General features: G+C 39.0%; 1 protein-coding gene across 5 annotated transcripts in view; it reads right to left on the bottom strand.

Annotated features, from left to right (window-relative positions):
- NOVA1 (NOVA alternative splicing regulator 1) overlaps nt 1-18,357 on the bottom strand; it is a 128,583-nt gene extending 110,226 nt beyond the window's left edge. Inside the window, exons 1-2 of one of the 5 annotated variants that reach the window (XM_082275570.1) lie at nt 17,517-18,357; nt 15,576-15,719 (exon numbers count right to left, since the gene is read on the bottom strand). In XM_082275570.1, coding sequence (XP_082131696.1) covers nt 15,576-15,719; nt 17,517-17,652 — 280 coding nt within the window. In that variant the 5' untranslated portion in view covers nt 17,653-18,357. The other 4 variants (XM_082275571.1, XM_082275573.1, XM_082275572.1 and 1 more) reach the window with 4 other exon arrangements.
- Nucleotides 18,358-21,182: the final 2,825 nt, after the last annotated feature.

The following is a 21,182-nucleotide window of genomic DNA, read 5'->3' as shown; positions in this document are numbered from 1 at the left end:
GAGAAGGAGAGACTCTAAACAGAGGAGGATGATCGATGCACTTAAACTGACCATGGCATCATGGATAAGCAGCCATGATTACTGTGGGCAGCACACTTTGGGGGACACAGGAACCAGCAGGATCAACCAGGCATTTTACAGCATAGAAAGTGACAAATGATGCCTCATAAGCACTATACAGTTTAACATGCATCAAATTAAGAGGATCTTTTTATGTTTAGGATTACAACCTCTTTAACTTGTGAAGTACCACTGAGTATAAATATATCGAGATTAATAAACCATATCACCTAACAATTCTATCGTCTTTTCTTCCTGTTGGTAAGCCAGTATCAGTTTCATAAATAACAGTGAGGTCACACATATGTATTGGAGTAAAGTTCATGTCACCTTTTCCAAAGTTTCTGAACCCCGTGTATATTATTAGTGTGAATGCCAAAGTGTTAAATAATATTGCGTGAACAAAGTGCTGAGCATCAAGACAAGAAATGCTCAATCTGTTTGCAGGAAAATCTGACTTTCCACAATGATTTCAGGGTTGGGAAAGCAGAGACTGAACAGAGCTCTGTTGTGCTGTTTTTTTTTCTGTGCAATCTGACCTTGATCCGCACAATCTCTATTGTGCATTATAATTGCACGTTAATACAACTCACACACAGCTTATTTTGATTTCAGATCCCCCAGCTGGCGCTCAGTGTCACTTCAGCTGTTCGCTGGCCCCGTCGATTCCCCTGCTCCTCCCTACATCATCCTTCATAGGAGTAGTCAGAAATGTTATTCTCACAGCCAAGCAGGGAACCCACACCTTCCCAGCTCTGATACACATGGTGCAGGCCCACCCGTCTCCAGGCTTCCTGAGGAAGTTAGACCTCACACGTGTAACCCTTCCGCTGCCAGGAGGCCTCCAGGAAAATGTGATCTGCTGCTAGTCTAATGTTTCACGACTTTTTTCTTCCAGTCAATTTACTGTAGGACATTGTTTGAGTATTAGAGAGTTAATTCACAAAATGCAACAATACACATTTTTGCAGGCCATAACCTGGAGTAGGAGAACAATAGTGAAACATAAACAAATTAAGAGAGGCACTCAAGCCATATTGACATAGTGTCTTATTGCACCTGATTTATTTATTGCTGCTTGTGCTTTCCTCTTCTTTATTACTGTCCTAGTGACACCAAAACAAGAAATGAGGGCAAATGGGTGTCACCAGAACAGGATGACACAGCAATAAAACTGGACTGCTGTTCTGAATCTTCTCAGGTACTTATGTAATTTCTCTGTCTTTTTTGGAGAGATTTATGGTCGTTTCCTGTACCTGCAATACCAAGTCACCAGGACAGGAAGTGAGGTTCAGTCAGGGCAGTGCCGGGGCAGCCATTTTTGCCTTCCCAAAGCAGATGGCACTCTCATTTGCTCTGGCAGTGCAGATGACTGTTCCTTGGCATCTTTACGTCCAATGCACCCTACATTGGCCTTGATGTCACAGAGAACCTTAAACCGCTAGAGCACTGGGACTGATTTAACAGTGCAGAGGAGTCTACAGAAGTGGAGGATTAGGTAAATATATCCATTTTTTTAACAGAAATAAGCAGGTAACCCTTGCAGTGCGGGCGCATGCGGGAGAATTTTTAGGTTTCCTAGAGCTCAGCGCTAAGGATCTGTATAAAGGCTAACGGCAATTTGAACAAAAATACAACACTACAGCCCCACTCCAGGCCTCAAGATGTATCCATGATGTATAGAAGAAGCATAGCCTGTTCAGTTAATGGACTGGTTACCATGGAAACGCTATAGTTGTCAACCAGTAACATAGAAGGAGCCTTCTTAATAACTGTGACATAGAAGTAGAGTGTAGAAAATGGCCCATAGCTCCTCCATTTCTACAAAATTACAAAGACAAAAAGGTACAATATGCTTAAAAAAAATTCAGGGTTCCATGCGAGACTAGCATTACAATTCAAAATACAAGTTGCCAATTTCTATCAACCAGCAGTCAATTCAAGGCAACAGCTGCTTTAGGTTTCTAGGATAATGAAAAAAGTGTGTAAAGCACTTGTGTGGGTGGCCAATAGTTCTGGATCTAAGTGCTGCTTGGATCGTTGTGACATGTATAGTTTGTTTTTAATGTCACTGACAAGAGTACAAAGAAAGGGAATGTAACAAGATTACCAATGCCTACTGTGATCCATCCAGATTAAAAATCTGACTAGTCTGAAATTTGTAAGATGACCCAACTAGAATTTTTTTCTAATTTGAATTATACTTTTTATAAATGTACTGTATAGCAGGATGGCTGTATGATTAGTACTCTTGCTTTTGCAGACTTAAAGTTTGTGTTTCAGTTTCTAGCAGGGATACATACTATCTGCATGTAGGGTCTATGTTCTCCAAATAAATGTTTAGGTTTAGTTTCATTGGCTTCTGACCAATTGTATCCCTAGGATGTGGTTGAATAGCAAGGAGCAAGGGGCATGAGGCTGTAAGATCCTATTGCGCTAAGGACTTGTAAACTGTTCAATGTATTCAGTAAAGAAATACCTAATATAGTGGAATACTCCATAAGGATAGGAAATCTGTCAATATTTTTCTACATAACACATGCTAATGAGCTATGGTATTATTGCAAAAAACCCACCTGGCTACTGAGAGAGGTGGAAAGATTTCTGTCAAATGCAGAAATGAATGTCATTTTGGGGATGGGATTAAATAAACAAAGACTATTTAAGGCAGTGAGGTGTTATCAGGAAACAATCAGGAAACATAGTGATTGGCCATAGGATTAGCCAATTCCGCCATCCAACATTGATTGATGCAAAGCAGATGATAAAATAATCCATGTCATATGGTTTTCTGAAAGCAAAATGTAAAAATGACCAGTGTATGGGCACCTTAATGCCCAACTCCAGCAAAAATGTAGTAGTTAGAATGTGGTTAGGAAGAGTCATCAGATTTGTATTGCCCTATCAATCACAAATGGTAAAGATAGTGATACATGGATCAAAATTCGGCCAGTTTAGCAGGAACCAGCCACATTTTGATCCATGTATGGCCTATCCTGTTCGGGAGGAGTAAATCTGGTAAACAACTCCAATTGAACGGGTATGTTGTCATATTTTCACTCGGTCCGTGCTTGCAGCCTGCAGCAGAGATTAGTGTATTCTGGCAGTAAAGGAGTCCCACTGTCAAAGTGCAATAGTGCAGTGGGAGGAATTCCCCCATCTACTTCAAATGTGTGGATGGGGGAATCGGTTCAGTTTTTTTTTTTTATCAGCTGACTGGCTGATCAATAAAAACTGATCCATTCATGGCCAGCTTTAGATTTCTTTCAGGACAGAACATGATACAAATTCTCTTCAGTAGGGGCACTTTTGGTAGGGGAATTTTTAGTAGAGTGGGAAAGAGGTACTTCTAACAATATTAAAATGTGTGATCGCACTGCCTCTAAATCAAGGTAAAAATAATAACTAGAAAGTGACAAAAAATTACTAAATAGGTAATAATATATATATAGTGCCAGTGCAAATAAAATCCATGAACAAACATATAAAGCAAAAAAGGCCAATGCAATCAATACACAGTGTAACGACAATTTTCCACTCGTGCTCCTTTCACCAAGTGCAAGCTCACCTCCATTATGGACCCCTAAGGGTCAACAAAGCATAAACGCAGATCAATCTGATGGACCAAACTCTGGTGTTCAAGTTCCTTTAAGAACGATAGAATTCCCTCTTCAGGATGGCTCCACACAGCTCACATAGGTCATAGGCATTAAGCCACCAACGCACGTGGCTTCAACTAGAGGCAACTCCCTCCAGATGAAGCCACTTGCGTTGGTGGCGTAAAGCGTAGAGGTTGAGCCTGGCAATGGGAGTTTTCACTGGATCACGTGAGCAGCTGGATTTTATTACATGCTTGGTTTTTACCCAATAAATGTGAGTGTGTTTTATGAAGTGGATTCTGTGCGGTGTGTTGAGCTTAATAACCCAGGTACTGCACGATGTGTGAGCTGTGTGGAGCCATCTTGAAGAGGGAATTCCATCGTTCTTAAAGGAACCTGAACAAAGGAGTTTGGGCCATCAGATTAATCCGCGTTTATGCTTTGTTGACCATTAGGGGTCTATAATGGAGGTGAGCTTGCACTTCACCAGGTGAAAGGAGCACGAGCTGTGGTGTCATCCCTATGAAGCACCTTATCAAATAGAGACTTTGATTGCACAAACTATAAGAGGCTTTATTATTGATTGCATTGGCCTTTTTGCTTTATATGTTTGTTTATGGATTTTATTTGCACTGGCACTATATATATATATATATATATATATATATATATATATATATATATATATATATATATATAAACACTTACATATTTAATCTTTTTTTTGTCACTTTCTAGCTATTATTTTTACCTTGCTTTAGAGGCAGCGCAATCACACATTTTAATATTGATTTATTGCGGATGTGGGAACACATTTGGTGATTGCAGCAGCTGCACCCTGTAATTTCCTACTTTCGACCTATAATAGGACGCAGTGCGTCACTACCACATTTATGTACTTCTAACAATGTTTTTATTAATGTGTCTTCCTGTCTTCCCATCCACTGCTTGTTTTGGTTTCACAGGGACAGTAGAGGGAACTTTTTAAGTTTAGCCTTTATTTCCCCAAAAGACTATACATATTTTATTCATAAAGCTGTAAATAATTTCATTAGATATATGCAAAGAGAAATTAAAATAAAAGGATTACTGCTACCTTATAGTTAGCTATAAGTATGGAAGTTTTTAAAATTATTTAGCCATGTGCGGAACCTTTATTTTTAATTCAATGTCCTCTACTATACAGTGCAACATATTGCCTCTCCAGACTATGTAGGGTGACTATTGTACTTCTTTTGGCAAAAAAAAAAAAACTGAACCATCTTCTCATACTTACAGCCCAAGGTTACCTTGTGTTATTATCATAGAAAAGTCCCTTAATTTAATTGTATCTCACTCAATGAATAGGTACCCTGCATCCTGCTTTGTAAAAAGAACGTTAATATGCTGCATTGCTTTGAGGGGCCCCTAGGCTCTGGATGTGTTTACTGCAAATTTGCCGCTGATTTGTTGTTTGAAATGACCCCTATCTGTTGTAAAATACCTGCAAATGTATGATTTTATAGAGCTGATTTGCTGCAATTTTATTTTGGTTATTTCCTTCTGAGAATCAGTCATATAGTACCAATTTCCCTTCTATCTATATCATGTAAGCTTCCCCTTAACACAGTTTTTTTCACGTCTTTGCAGCGACAGGGCCAAGACATGAAGGGAATGTCCACAGAATGTCTCTCCTCGTTGGCAGGTGACTGAATGTATGCTTAGGACGTAACTGTCCCTTCAGCTGACCGAGGGTTGCGAGATTACAGGAATATCCTCACTTCCAGGGTGGAGGGAGTTGATGTGTCCTAAAAGCTGGCTTGGCTCCCAACTTCTAAATGAGACAATCTTACTCTTTTACTCCAAGGGTACATAGGAATACAGACAGTAGATGTGTGCAAACTCTTCTGCAGAAGATTTGTCAAGCACAGAAATTTGTTGCCAGCCCTTTAATAATGACTTAAGACTTATTCAATGTGCCAAGTGTAATATCTCATAAAAATGCTTTCAATGCAATTTTTTAAATCACAAAAACTAAATGTACAGCAAAAGCAAATTAAGTTAGCTATTTTCCTTAAATTGGAGAAACATTTATGAGTTTCTGAAGCTGGGAAGCTGCGGGATCAAGAGATATTATTGCCAATTTAATATGATTTTGACTTATCTAAAATTCAACCTTGTACAACCACAACATCTAACCCAGTATTAAATGAAAGACACACCATAGCAAAGCTTGTATAGCATATTGAGGCTGCAATTTCATTATACTGCAGCCAGCCAATATCGAATCATCATTTTCTAGAGCAGGTTAGAAAATAAATCCTGGCTCCTGTTTGGTAGCCAGGAGCAATGCACCAATTTTTAGTATTTGCAAAACAGCCCTGATCTTTTTCTGGTTTTCATTTTTTATAATACCTAATAAGGCAACGAGGCTGAACTTGCAGAAATGCAAAGTTAATTTGTTACAACAAAATTCCAGCTACATGTTTATGTATGAAGAGTTTTTTAGTGTCATATCATTCCAGTCAAATAGAAGGGGGGGGGGGGGGGTGCAAAGTCAGATAGGGTGCCAATAGGAGCTTAGTGGCCGCTTCCCTGTTGGAAGGCGTTCCTCCTCCTGCCCCATAGGTCAGGGTAATTAAGCCCAACAGCAGCTGCAGTGAAACCAGACACTGCTGTGGTTGAGTTCCTACCAGCTGGGCCCCAATTACCTGCAGCTTTCTACTGACACATAATGTATATCAGAACTTTTCTCTTAACCCAAGTAGTTTCAAGACTTCAGACTTGGTTACTGTACAAATCTGTATAAATATGGGATTCCACTCCCACAATTCAATAAACACTTGTGCTTAGTTTCTTCTAAAGACAGGCTGAAAAAGTCCAGCTAGACAGAGCCTGAAATATGGAATCTTGATGAGTGATAGTTCACAATCCACAGTGGCTCCTCCTACAATTTTCTGCACAAAAAGTGTCACGTGTGCTCACATTTCTATCTAACAAAATATGTTTCCTTAATCACTGTGCAAATTCGGGAACCATTTTTTACCTTCTCAGTCACGAAATACATGCTTTAAACTACTCTCCTCATTCAGCTATTAACAAGTTCTGTGCTCATAACTAATCATATAAATGTTAAAAAAAAATGTCCATTATTACAGTTGAAGAAAGAGTATATGGCTGTGGAAGTTTATTTAAAAAGAAGCTTAAACTAAATGACCTGTTTGGCAAAAATTTCAAGAATGTGGCAAAAATTGCACTGCTTCGAACATTGAGGGGGAGCCGTGCATTTTCAGTTATGGGATCTATGATTTGTAAATTAATTATCTACAATTCTCCAAAACTACAGATAGGGGAGATAGAACATTGAGGGGGAGCCGTGCATTTTCAGTTATGGGATCTATCATTTGTAAATTCATTATCTACAATTTTCCAAAACTACAGATAGGGGAGATACGAGAGGAAAGCATTTGCTCCTAACCTAATTGTAAGAAGCGCTAATAAACAATGTGAATAAGAATGCCAGGGCCAGTCTGGGAAAGGCAGGGGTCAATTGCTAATTGTAATATAATACATAGTGGGCACATTGCTACAAAGCAGAGAAAGATGATTTTTTTCTGGAAAGCACCATGTCCCAGGTACTTGGCACAGCTTATATTTGCGTTTGCTTTCATTTGATAACTTGTTGCAATGGGTTACAGGATTAAACCACCCAGTGAGCAAAAAATATATACTGCTGAAGATTTTTACCAAATACCAACCAGTTGTCAATAACACTCACTCCTCCCCCCCCCCCCTTTTCTGGTTAAAGGAGCCATATTTCCATAATAACTTTTTTTTCTACTTTATATTGCATATCATAAGTTACCTATATGGTTATACTGAGTCTGCAAATATCTTGTGAAACAGCTGTCAATGGTTGTAAAAAAAACACACAGAATGAAATGGCATTGAATTTGCCAGATGTAATAGGCCTTTTAACATTTTCAAATATTTTTTAAATCCGGCCATGTGTAAACTATTAAATGTACAAGGGTCCATGTGCAGCCTATATCGATAAAAAAAAGTAACATATAATGTAAAAATGTTAAATATTTTATTGCAAGGTGTTTTACCTTGGACTTCTTTAGTTATTGCTTTTAGGTCAAATATGCCCGAGTGCCGCCTCTGAAACAATTATGTATTTGTTTCAATGGACAAAAAACATATAATATACTCGTATGAGACCTATATGTGAATACTTGTTATTTCATTTGCTTGACGTTTAGGTGAACTGAGTTGAAAGCCCTGCAAATGATTGTTTTCTTTTCTTGTTGCCCGTGTAGGGGATGGTGCTTATTCCTGTTAAAATATGAGAATTTATCAAGGAGCCAGGCCCTGGTAAAGCACACATGGACGTGGTTTTAAATCAGCTTCCCTACTTCTAAATTACATAATGGGAGCGCAATATGCACACAACATGTGCACAACCTCAGGGAATGGTCCGTTTGAGGTCACGAATTAAAGACAGGTGAGGAATTTTAATTTTTAAGCTATTGAACTCTTCTAAAGCGGTGAGCACCCTACAGCAACACATACTCATTCGTATTTGGACATAGTAACAGTTTGATTGTTCGGCATTCTGCCATAAACTGCTTAGGAGACGAGCGATGGCTTTATTGTCTGCATCACCCAGAGAAACGATAGTGAAACATTCCATTTTTAATATGAGTAAAAGTCTATGTTATTTCACAGCCAAATATTTAGTGAGATAGAGACTGAAAAAAGCAATCTGATGACACATCACTATGCAGCATTTGAGGAGAACGAAACAGATGTGTTTGGTGACCGTAACAAACAAATGTGTTTTGGCTTTAAACATTAAGATTACTGATAGAAATCCTTTATACTACTCAAGATAGAGATAAGCAAAGCTGATGCCTCCACTTGTGAGCATTGAAATATGCACCGCTGCTCTGTCATAGCCCTGAATGGACGCCAGTCCTGACAGCTACTCCTGCTTTATCACCCTGTCTGTGGCAAAGCTCTCTCATTCTCTGCTTACTGCTGGCTGAAACCCAGACACATTCATATAGTCAGAGCAGGACACAAATAAATAGCTGAGTGGGGATGAGAATGTCTCTACCATAGGTACAAGAGTCACAAATTGTGCAGAATTAATTTTTGTGCAGATTTGCTCTGGAGAATTTTTTTGAAACCTTAATACACTGCATGGTCTGTGAACTATGGCCATCAGACTTATAAGGTTCAATAAGGGGCTTTTAGATAAGCCAGTCCCCTCTTTAAAAAAGGATGGGGGGGGGGCACAAGACAGCCATAATGTCAGTGAATTGGAAGCTGTTGTAGGGAAAGCACAGGGAGAGATTAGGGTCAGTTAGAGAAACTACTAGCTCTTTGGAAAATCAACCCCTTTTATTGACCTTTTTTTCAGGTCAGCAGTCACTTTAGTATACTGCCCCAACAATAGAAAACTTTTTTGAGCTGCAAGGTTTCCCTTTTAAAAAAATTGGGTTTTGTTTCAGGTGGTGTTATTTTGGGGATTTCATTTATTTGGAGGGTTTATTGCTGTTTATTTTAACAATTTTGGAGTTTCTTTTATTTTTTTGCTTAAAAGCCTTCCTTTTTGAAAAAAAAAAGGTGCTTTTTTTTCTAGGGGTGGTATTTTGGGGCTTTTCATTGCTTCTGAGTTTTTTTTTTTGTTTTGTTTTACATTGTAAAGGGATTTGTTTGTTTTTGGGTGTCTAATGTGGAGCATTCAATTGTTACTGTCCATCTGTTCTTTAAGCTGCCTCTTTGTTTGCAGCATCCTGCTTCAGCACTTGAAAAGGAAAAAAATATGAAGTGCACCCTAACCACCTCACATTATATAACTCCCATCCAATGCATCCCCATATTCCCATAGATAAAATAAAATGTAGGCATACACTAGTTAGGCCTATTATCCCTGATTACAATTGTCCTTCTGGCCAATTTTACTCTGCTGTATCCTCTATTGGATCTTAAATCTTGTAGCAAAGCCCCAGTATGTGCTTAGTCTCTAAAAAATGTGGGCCTAGGCATGCTTTTAAATGATGCCCTGCTGCTGGCAAATCTTATACTGCTGTATCATGTGTGGTCTCTAAGTTTTCAATGAGAGCCTGATAGAAATTAGCCAGCGGCAGAACAGTTTTGCAACGGTATAAACAAGAATAGCCAGAGCGAACTACTGGCCATATTCTAGATACCAGTCAAAGCAGTTTCACATTTGTCACTGCTAATGCTACCTGAACACATTCTGTTTCAGACTGGCGTTCTGCTGCTGTATGTAGGCAAAGTTAATTTAAAAAAATAAACAGCTGAATATCCAGGAAAATAACATTGTCCTCGAAGCTGCATGAAAAGACCCACTCCTCAGCTGTATGCTATTTACAGCTACAGGTACATGTGCTCCATGGCAGTGCCCAGCTTTCCACATCTTTTGACTGTAGTCTGCCTTTTAGCCCTACCAATAGTAATAATTTACCACAACATTATTTGTCTGCATAGACTTCAATGGAATTCACCTCTAAGTTTGGATTCATCAAATTTTTAACAAGATTCTCCAAACCCCTGGCAACACCGAACCTGGGCAGATTCGCCCATCGCTATAGCTAAGCTTGAAACAGACAGACGTGTTCCATATTCCCCATATTGAGGCCAGTGGTGACTTCATTACACAGCTGAATAGAGAGATGAAGAAAAGTGGCATGCTGATCTTATAAAGGTGACCACAGTATTTTACTATGTGGCCTTTCATTTAAATTGCGTCACCAATCTCAGGTAAACAGCATAGATAGAAATAGTTGTTTTGGGGGTTTTTTTTTCCTTGATGAAAGCAGTAGTGATGGCAATCTGGGAGTGTGAACCTGCAGAGGAGCCAGAGGAGTTTCTTTACCAGTGTGCTTATCTTGGCTAATAACTGCTTGTAGCACATTTTGGGAGCAAAGTAATTGTGTGACACGCTTCAGTAAATCTTTTCTTACATCTCTGGATATCGCTTTTCATTGAGATAACGGATGGTCAGTTCAGACCACAGAGCTTTACAGACAGGAGCACAGTATCAACTACAACTAAAATTGGAAGAATGTTTTGAGAAAATGAGTGGGTCAAGATAGCAAAGAAAAAGAAGGGCCAATCATTTTTTTTTTATTATTCTTAATGCAATTTGCCTTGCAGATATTCTGTGCCTATTTTAACATATTTGGAAATAGTAAAAATATATCCAAGTTGCTTTGGTCCATGACAGAGATGATAGGATTCTACATGTTCATGTGACCTGGAGCCTATAGATACATGGGCCAAATGGTTCTAGTAGAATGGACTTTGACTAATAATCCAAGCATGGACTCCAATGTGGTTTGATGTTCATTCATCTGCTATGCCCCGATACCCTTAATTGAAAATTTAAATTTCCTTTAGCTTTCAGCTTTCTCTCCAATTGAAGGCTTCCAGTCTTATCACCAGTTACTTTTATAAACTAGGTTTTCCACAAACAATTGGAATAAACATATCTGTGGTTTCAATATAGGTGGTCTGCTAGTGTGCTCTTGTACATCTCGGAATGTTATCTCCTTTTTTTTCATCATCATATTTTCTGTATCAGTAGAGTCACAAAAAATGCCTAATAGTCAACATGAAGTTCATATTTGATCATTTCTGGACAATAATATAGTACTTTGTGACACTAGAAAATGAACTAGTTTTGGATTATAAGTAGGGTGATTACGAACATCACAGAGCTATGATTGCTGATGGTTATCTGCAATGACGACACACAGTGTTTAGTAAGATGCGGATTCAATGCTCCAGCACTGCCACCTGCGGAATTTTTACTGTAAAGAATATACCTTGGCATGGATGTTTTATGGAATACTTTTCACTGATCATATTCAGTATAGATCTGTGTTCATTATACATATATATTTTCAGTCATTTACTTTGGTTTCAACCATACCATTTAGAGTAGCTGGGAGTGTTTGACAAAGAGTACAATCAAATCTGTATAGATAAAGGTTTTACGCTAGTAACCTTTCAACACTGATATTAAGACCATTTACATAATGAATTTGTAGGAAAATAAATGATAATATCATTGCCACACCAAAAACTTTATTTAAATTGTTTAAAATTCATAAAAAATTGTCATACCAGTTAAAATATATCTTGGAATTAACGTTACAGCATAGGCGGATTTAAAGAGGGAGATCCAGTATTAGTGCATTGGATTGCACTTTTGTTAAAAGAATATTACATGCTGATTTCCATAGCTGGTATTAGAATTGGGGTTTGGTGTCACTTTAGTCATGGAATACAATAGTGAAAAGATTTCAAGACATTCATATCTATGAGTTTAGCAAGCCAACTAGAGTGTAAAATATGTTCAGATATTTCCATAGGAACTCAATGAAACACCTCAAAATAAACCAAGCATTGAAAAGTGTCAATGACGTTTTCTTAAGGAAATTTGACAATTATATTGCACACATAGCAGCATACTGTACTACCGCATTCATGAATAACATTAAACTTCCCTAGATAAAAGTCATTGCTGCAGGATAGTGACGTGTCTCAGCATCACAATAGTCAATGGTATGACTATGTCTTTGGATAGCTTGGGAGAACGATCAACATATATGTACATTTAGGTACACATAATGTGTGCAAAGTATATATTTACACCTTGGGCAAAACACTACCAGCTTTTCTTAATTATTAGCATAGAGATTAGAGATGAAAAAATAAAAACAAAAGCTTCTTGGAAATACTGGACAAAAAAAAAGCCATGAAAATGTCCAGGGACGATAAGGTTAAAATGGAAACCCCACCAGCTGTCACAATGAAGAGTCACATATAGTGACATCATTTCATTCCTCATTGCCTAAGTGATAGCATGCAGCTAGACATCCGTGTAAAAAAACATACACCGTTGTACACGTAGACATCCATTAATAGTTTACGATGAAAATTTTCACCAGTCAACAAAATGAACGTATGTATCAAACTATTGGTGCCTTACTTTTGCTTTTTTTTTTGCTTTTGCTTATTTGAACTATTCTTATACCTTTAAAAGCGCTTACATCATTGAACAATCTTAATCAACAGAGAGAAGCATAAGACATATGTCTCTGTTTCGATATTACATGAACTCACCAGTATAGACGTTCCTTTACTGTAAACTCAAATCACAACCTAATCACAAGAACAGCACTTGAATCTTAGGCAACAGAAACATCTCTCTCTGAATGTCAATTATATTATACCTTCTGAATTGCATATAGGTGCAAATTTTCTTCAAGCACAGCAAAAATCAATGAACCAGGACTGGATGCATCCTATCCAATTGTTAAACTGTGTAGGAAATTAATCTTATAAATAGGTTTTCTAAATAGTATATCAACAGGTCATTGGAAGGATATAGATATATTAGTACACACAAACACACATATACATACATACACACATATAGACGTATACATATACATGTTTAAACTATTGTCTGTACCCAGCTTTTTGTTTGTTTCTAAAGCTAATAAAAGTCAATGATTACTTTGAAATGAAGTAATTTCTTTCAGGCCTAAAAGCCTTATCTATAAAATTGAATTTATTAGAAGATGGTTATCTAGTAATTTAATTGTCACACCGAAATTACAGCTTAAGCATAATTGTGCTTCCTTGCTGTCTGTATGATATTGTAATTTTATTGTTATTTCTTTTTTTAAACATGATGCATTCATGGTGCTACATCATGGACTTTTTAGAAATAGCACCAGTTTTAATCTTCCTTGCATAAAATTATGTAAAAATATACATAAAATATATATATATATATATATATATATATATATATATATATATATATATATATATAAAGATGCTGGTACCCTGCACACATCTAAAGCCCAACAAAGCATTTCCATGTAGAAATATAGCAAGGCAGCTAATAAAAGCACAACACGAATAGCAGAGACAGACACATATGTACACTCTGCTACAAGTATGGCCCAGGACTGCAAGACTCAAGACCAATTCAAGCGGAATTATATTTTTGGCAAAGCAAGGCCACTTTTAATCTGGAATTTCTGGGCTTTCTTTTCTAAACACCGCTTTCCTATAATATCTCATCACATCTAATACAAACTCATGTATAATGCAAGAAATGCTATTTCATTTTCAGCTGTTAAACAGCAAATTCAATTTGGCTGAACGGTTGTCTGCCAGATATATTACCTTATTAAATTTGAGCATTAGCCACCTCCCCCCCCCCCCCTATGTTATTTTTATCTGACTATGCTGCAGTAAACTCTGATCCTTGCTAATCTCCATTTCTGAAAACATTAAACCTATACCTACATGTATGTATATAAACTGTCAATCCTTGTGTAGGATGTGTGCATTTAAATAGTGAATGGTGTGGTCTGTGCATAGGTATGTGCTATAGGCAATAGGTATAGTGTCCACATCCAGTCCAATTGCAATCACATGTATTATTTACGTTACTGTAAGGGTATAGCTATCTAGATTACAAAGACAGACCGTTTGATGAAGGCTGGATGCAGCCTTGTCACATTAATCCTACAACCCCTTCCTGATGTACCTGCTACAATAATTGCTTCATTACAGGTGATGCTCACACTATGCATTTGAATAGGGATAAAGGTAATTCAAAGGACGAACGTGAACATGATCGACAATCAACAATTGTTTTAAATAATTCTAAGAAGAAAGTCATGCATACACAAGGGTCTCATACATACCAAACAAGCCTCCCAAAACCTTCTGCCATAAAAGCATAATAAGGCAACATTATCTCATTAAAGAAATGCTCTGTGCAGCGCACCAACGGTGGCTTGCCTAAAACAATGTTTTGTCTGGAAGAGGATGAACACTAGGCATTTGCATATATTTTTCAGATTTTTATTTGCAAACAGTGCAGCTAAATTACGCAAAACAGACATCCTCCACGCTTTTCATTTGCATGATCTTTCCTAGAAAATGATATTAAATAGACTTTCCCAAATCAAACCGTGACACAAAACAATGGCTCTTAATTGTATAGTAGGGGCTGATGTAATTACAAATGGTTTGGATCGCACATCTATGTATTTGGTAAGTGACTTTCGGCCTAGTTTCTTATAGGAATCTTCTTATGTGGTCTACGAGTGGCAGCCTTTGGAGTAGATCATCTAATTAACTTACTGACCTTTCACACTATATTCTTACAGGGTGACACCATTGCATTGGCAGCTCATTGCAATAACTGTCCTTATATATGAACATCCAGCATGCGATATCCATGATCAAATCTGCTTTTTAGATACTCTTGGCTTGTCTATAAAGAACATACCAATATTTTTAGAGTCCAATCAGCAGCAAGCTGCAGCTGCTATAGATTCTGCTAGGGAGCGATTGGTTTATACTAAAGTGTGTAATCTTTTTTTATATTTTATTTTGGGCATGTGCTGTCTGTGACGACTTCTGTTTGTTGGTGCTGTAAACTGCGCAGTGGAATATGCCATGACATCTGCCATGGCATCCACTCACTTTCATAAAACTAAAATGTCACCAAGATTGCGTGACTCCAATCTGAATCCTCCTACACAGCAAGTGTGTCATAGGCAGGCAGCTATTTTTCTGCCCCTTTACCCTCCCCATATTCCAAAATGATCAGATTCTATTGAAAAATATCTGCCAGTAAATGTGGTTTACCACTAGAACTAAGATGCATACAATGCTCAACAAATCTAAGCAAGGTCGATCACCTCTTAGCCAACTACGATGATAAAACAAGGGGGGGGGGAATATCAGGCAGCAAACATAACTGTACATTCCATTCTTATCATCCCAAACACAGTTATTCAATGATGCATTTAAATCCTACTCGGCAGCAGACTTGTTACATACTGGCACGGGTCTGGTCTTTACCTGGGTAGAAGTCTTTGGATTTGGACAGCTTGATTGTAGCCCCTGTCTCTTTCTGTAGCTGGACAATCGTCTGCCCACCCTTTCCTATGATAGATCCGGCTGCATAACTAGGAATTAGGACCTTCAGGAAAAATTGGCCGTCTTCTGTCAAGGGGGGAAAAAAAAATCAAAAAAAAATCAACAGTTAGTATACAACAGAGATATATATACGACACAATTTTTCAGACATTTGCAATTGGATGTACAAAATGTAAAGTATTTTATCCATGTCGCGGTTTCCGTTACACACTTACATAAGTCCCCTATAACGCCGCTTGTGGGCACAAATTAAATATATCAAATTTTTTTTTTTTCTGTTTTATGTGAAATTCAGCCTATATTCATTGACAAAAAAATACATTGAAATGATGAAATGATGAAATGACGTAATCCATACCCTATGTACAAATAATAATAATAAAAAAAAAATGTAAAGCAATGGAACATGAATATACGTGGATGGATGAGGCATCTGACAAGCAAAACTCTTTATCAACATCTGCTATGAATGAACCCATGCAAAAATCTCACCTCTGAACAGCATGTTTAATTTGTAAGCATTAGGTAGTTGCCAAGAAGAAAAAAAAAAAAAAAAAAACTCAATGTAATGTGGAATGACTTCCACACTAATCCCAATGTATTTCTTTAGCGTCTTTCAATCTCTCATGATCCTCCTATAAGCTTATTAATTAAAGTAGTTTAAGAAGATTTTCCCCCTTATTTCAAACTGATCTAAAGCTTAAATCACAGTTATCTTAAATACGCACAGGTCACCGGATAGCGACGCGTTTAACCAATAAAGTTAAAGAAAAAAACAGAATAGAAAAATGTAAAACATAGCAAAATTGGGAAAAATCAATGCCCCCGATTAATGGAATGATTGAAAATGTTGAATGTTTGTTCATTTGTTTTTAATATAAAACAAGTCACTGACTTTGCATAACCTCAACATGTTCCAGTAAATATATATCCCTGTACAGTTTATGATAAAAGTGCAGGTCCATGTGTGATTCCTGTGCTGGGAGCATACATCCAAGCCAAGGAAAAAAAAAAAATGATCTTCCTTCAATTCCTCAGCAAATGCATTCACCTCTGCATCGTTGCATTGTTATGCCTCCAATAGGAATGAACGTGAAGATGCTAGGACACATCACCAGGATGCAGAAGAAGCAACCCCCAGCTCCTGTGAGCTGAGCTTCTCTCTCTTTCCCCCCCTCCCCCAAGCTCACAATTAATGATTGGGGGGAATAAAAAAAAAAGGCACACAGTATTACTCCAAAAATCCGGGCACTCGGGAAAGGGAAGGTTTGTCTTGCTAAATAAAAGGATGCCCAGAAACAATGAGAAGGGACCGAGAGGTGCAGTCACTGATGTGCAGCTGACTGGTCTGGTCCCTGCCTCCTCCATGCATCTTCCAGCACTGGGATTTAACCTGTTCCTTTCCGGAGGGCTGCAAGTGATGCCAGTGCCTGCATCCCCTACATCAGCAGCCGTAGTGATTCACAATGAAACCCTTAAATCAGCCGCCCTTACATGCACAGCATCTATTGTAAGCACACAATGACATGCCCATGAAGGGCAGGTACCCCTTTCCAAGCTGCCTTTGCACCCCCAGAAGCATTAAGGGGTGTATACGTGCGTTGCCTTAATACAAAGCATATTGCAATAGCAGCATAACACAGGTTGAGGACGTAAGCCATAAAAATCCACAATAATAACACAAGAAGACGCCATTTTGACCAAAGATTACAATGAACATGCCTGATTTAGAAGCCCCCAGCAACGTACCACACACCCCCAACATGGTGCCTCTACCAGGGTTGCATGCAGGGCCAGGACGGCCAGAATCTCCCTCAATACATCTATTCCACCCCCTTGCAGAATAGCAGACAGTGCACTCACCTCCAGTGTTGGTCCTCTTCGTGCTTCCAGCCTCCGGGGGTGCTTCTAGGGGTCTCTTCCTTGAGTCTGGGGGGTCCAGGTCTATGGGTACCCCACTATGGGTCCCGTTTTGCTGGATGGGTGCTGCCGCCATCATGTTGGTAGGCTGCAGCAGGCTTGAGAGCACAGGGTGGGGGGGGGGGAAACTCTGGGGGTAGGGGGGCACAGGCTGGAGCAGGAGGGGAGTGAGGGGGGACCCCACTACCTGCACTGCGAGCACTGCAAAAGGGGAGCCCCCTGGTGCACCTCCAAAAAATACAGACACCGCTATACAAGGAAAGAAGGGAAACAGACAGAGAAGAGCAGCCAAAAATAAATAAATAAAAGAGAAGCCAGGAGGGGGAGGAAAGGGATGGAGAGAGAGAGAAAGAGAGAGGGAGAGAAAAGAGGGGGGAGGAGTGCAGAACGGTGGGGGTGGCAAGGAGAGTGTGCAGGGAAAAGAAGAAGGGGGTGATAGAGAAGGATTGGGGGAATGAGAGAAATATAAAGGAGGGAGGGAAGCGGAGAGGTGGCAAGCAGAAAATAAAGCAGGATGGCAGAGATGGAGAATGACGGCGAAGGGGGGGTTGGGGAGGGTGCAGAGTGATGGGGAGGGAAGGGGTGTGTGGAGGAAGGGGGAATGAAGAAGGGCTGAGGAGGAAAGAAAAGGAGCTACAGCGAGATGTGTATGTGTGTGAGAGAGGAGCAGTGCTGATTGCAGCCTCTGACTTGTTTCCTTGCTTTCTCTCCTCCTCCTCCTCCTCTCTCTTTTGTTTCCTAATAATCCCCCTGCCTGCTGCTCACACTGGATCTCTTGTGGCTGCTGCTGCTGCTGCTGCTGTGTTCAGTTGTACAGTGTTCTGTCCTCTGCTGGCTGGGGTCTGAAGTGTCTGTATATATGAAGGATGCTCTAGCACATCCCTAGCCCAGCATCCCACACAAAGGCTTTCTGATACCTACACCTACCTATATAGGTCAGCCGCCCGCCCGCAGGAGCACAGGCTCAGTGCACTCAAATAGTGCGCCTTCCCCAGCACTGTGACATGCTCCTTTAACTTCTTGCTTGCCAGATGGTTCCTCTGACACCACCGCCTGAACAAAAAAAAAAAAAAAAAAAATACACATTATTAATTGAAAGCTGGTTAACCACCAGATGTCTAAGTACTTTAGCCTGATGCAGATAGATCCATGCTAGAACACTGCATTTCTATGCCATTTCTGTCTCAGTTATTAATACACTGCAATCATTTTTTTTTTAAACAGCTGTAGATATTGTTCTGGGAAAAAAAAGATTTATATTGTGTAAATTGCAAAAAAAAAGAAAAAAACAAAACAAAAAAACAAACAAAACAAAAAACAAAAAGCAAAAACAAAAAAAAAACAACCAAAATGTTAATTTAAAAATCTGAATTTCCATGCTATTTCTGTCTCAGTTATTAACACACTGCAATACATTTTTTTGAAACAGCTGTAGATATTATTCTGGGAAAAAAAAAAGATTTATATTATGTAAGTTGCAAAAAAACAACAAAAAAACAAAGTACAAAAAAAAAACAAAAAAACAAAATGTTAATTTAAAAATCTGAATCTGTAATCATGGCAGACTTCCTCAGGTGATTGGAGGGGTCTTTTCATACCACACCGCACTAAAAAAAAAAAAAAAAAAAACGCATGTGTGTTGATGTGCATAAGGCTCTGTTCACACTCGGAAAACGTTGCGCTGATTTTAGTGTGAGCTTCAGAAATGCGCATTGTGCCGTTTACTTTTTTTTATTTTTCAACTTTACTTGTAGTGTTAAGCAGTAACGATTTCTTCATGTGTGTGCACAGCAGTGCGGTGCATTGCGCTGTAGTGCGGAGATATGTGAGGCCATCCAGCGCGCTGCAAATTCCACACTGCACCTTACATTACCACAGCATTGTGCTGTGAACAGGGGCACATAGAAAACATTTTCATGCCATTTCTGTCTCAGTTGTCAACACATTGCAATACATTTTTTGATACAGCTGTAGATATTGTTCTGGAAAAAAAAAAAAAGATTTATATTATATAAATTGCAAAAAAACAACAAAAAAACAAAAACAAAAAACAAAACAAAAACAAACAAAAAAACAACCAAAATGTTAATTTAAAAATCTGAATCTGTAATCATGGAAGACTTCCTCAGGCAATTGGAGGGGTCTTTTCATACCATACCGCACTCAATAAAAACGCATGTGTGTTGATGCGCATCAGGGCTCTGTTCACACTCGAAAAAAACGTTGCGCTGCTTTTAGTTTGAGCTTCAGAAATGCGCATTGTGCTGTTTACTTTTTTTTTTATTTTTTAAATTTATTTGTAGTGTTATGCAGTAACGTTTCCTTCATGTCTGCGCACAGCAGTGCGATGCATTGCGCTGTAGTGCTGTGATATGTGAGGCCATCCAGTGCGCTGCATTTTTCAACACTGCACCTTACAATACAACAGCATTGTGCTGTGAACTGGGGAACATAGAAAACATTTTTTTTTCACGGTGACCTGCATGTGAATGAGCCCTTAAGGCTCCATGTACACTGGCTTAAAAATGGCTGCTTCTACAGGAGTTTTGTGCTTTGCCTATAGAAGCAGCTCAGTGCTATCCTATGTGTCCATGCACGTTACGATTCAAAGCATATTTTAACCACTTCTGGACCGGAAGGTTTTGCCCCCCTTGAAGACCAGGCCTTGAAGACCAACAACGCTGTACCAAAAATAAAATTGATGTCCTTTTTTTTCCCCACAAATAGAGCTTTCTTTTGGTGGTATTTAATCACCTCTGTGATTTTTAATGTTTGCGCTATAAACAGAAAAAGAGCGAATATTCTGAAAAAAAAAAAAAAACATTATTTTTCACTTTCTTCTTTATAAAACACTCCCCCCAAAAAATTAAAAAATCTAATTTTTTCATCCTTTTAGGCCAATTTGTATTCTCCTACATATTTTTTGTAAAAAAAAAAAAAAAAAATCTCAATAAGCCCGTCTACAAACTACGGGAAAGATTTATGTCATTTTTTTTTCTTTTTTTACTAGTAATAGCGGCGATCAGCAATTTTTAACCGGTTGCCGACCGCCGCACGACTATATACTGCGGCGGTCAGCCCCGGCCAGGCAGAGTGACGTATCGATACGTCACTCGCCTGTCACTGACTTGCGAGCCTATTGTGGGCGGGCGCGCGCCCGCCGAGGCGCGCGCCCGCCGAGGCGCGCGCCCGCCGCGGCTCGTTCACAGACAAGTCAGTGCGTGTGACCGGCGGACTCGATGTCCGCCAGTCACACTACGATCGCTCCTGTGAAGGGAGAAAGACAGAGCGGCTTGTTTAAACAAGCTGCCTGTCAGTTCTCCCTGTGTAAAAGTGAAGATCTGACCGTTCTACTATGTAGAACTGTTGATCTTTGCTTTTACACCAATAGCAATGACCCTGCACAGTTAAAATCACTGTGCAGGGTCATTGCTAGGACACACTTAACCCCTCCCTGTCCAATAAAGTTAACCCCTTCCCTGCCAGTGTCATTTTTGCAGTAACAGTGCATATGTATAGCACTGATTACTGCAGTAATGTCACTGGTACCCCCAAAAGTGTCAAAAATGTCAGTCAAGGGTCCGATCTGTCCGCCGCAATGTCGCAGTA

Source organism: Pelophylax lessonae (assembly GCF_965119305.1).
Source record: "Pelophylax lessonae genome assembly, chromosome: 13".
Taxonomy (NCBI): domain Eukaryota; kingdom Metazoa; phylum Chordata; class Amphibia; order Anura; family Ranidae; genus Pelophylax; species Pelophylax lessonae.
This window is presented reverse-complemented; position numbering and strand designations above follow the sequence as displayed.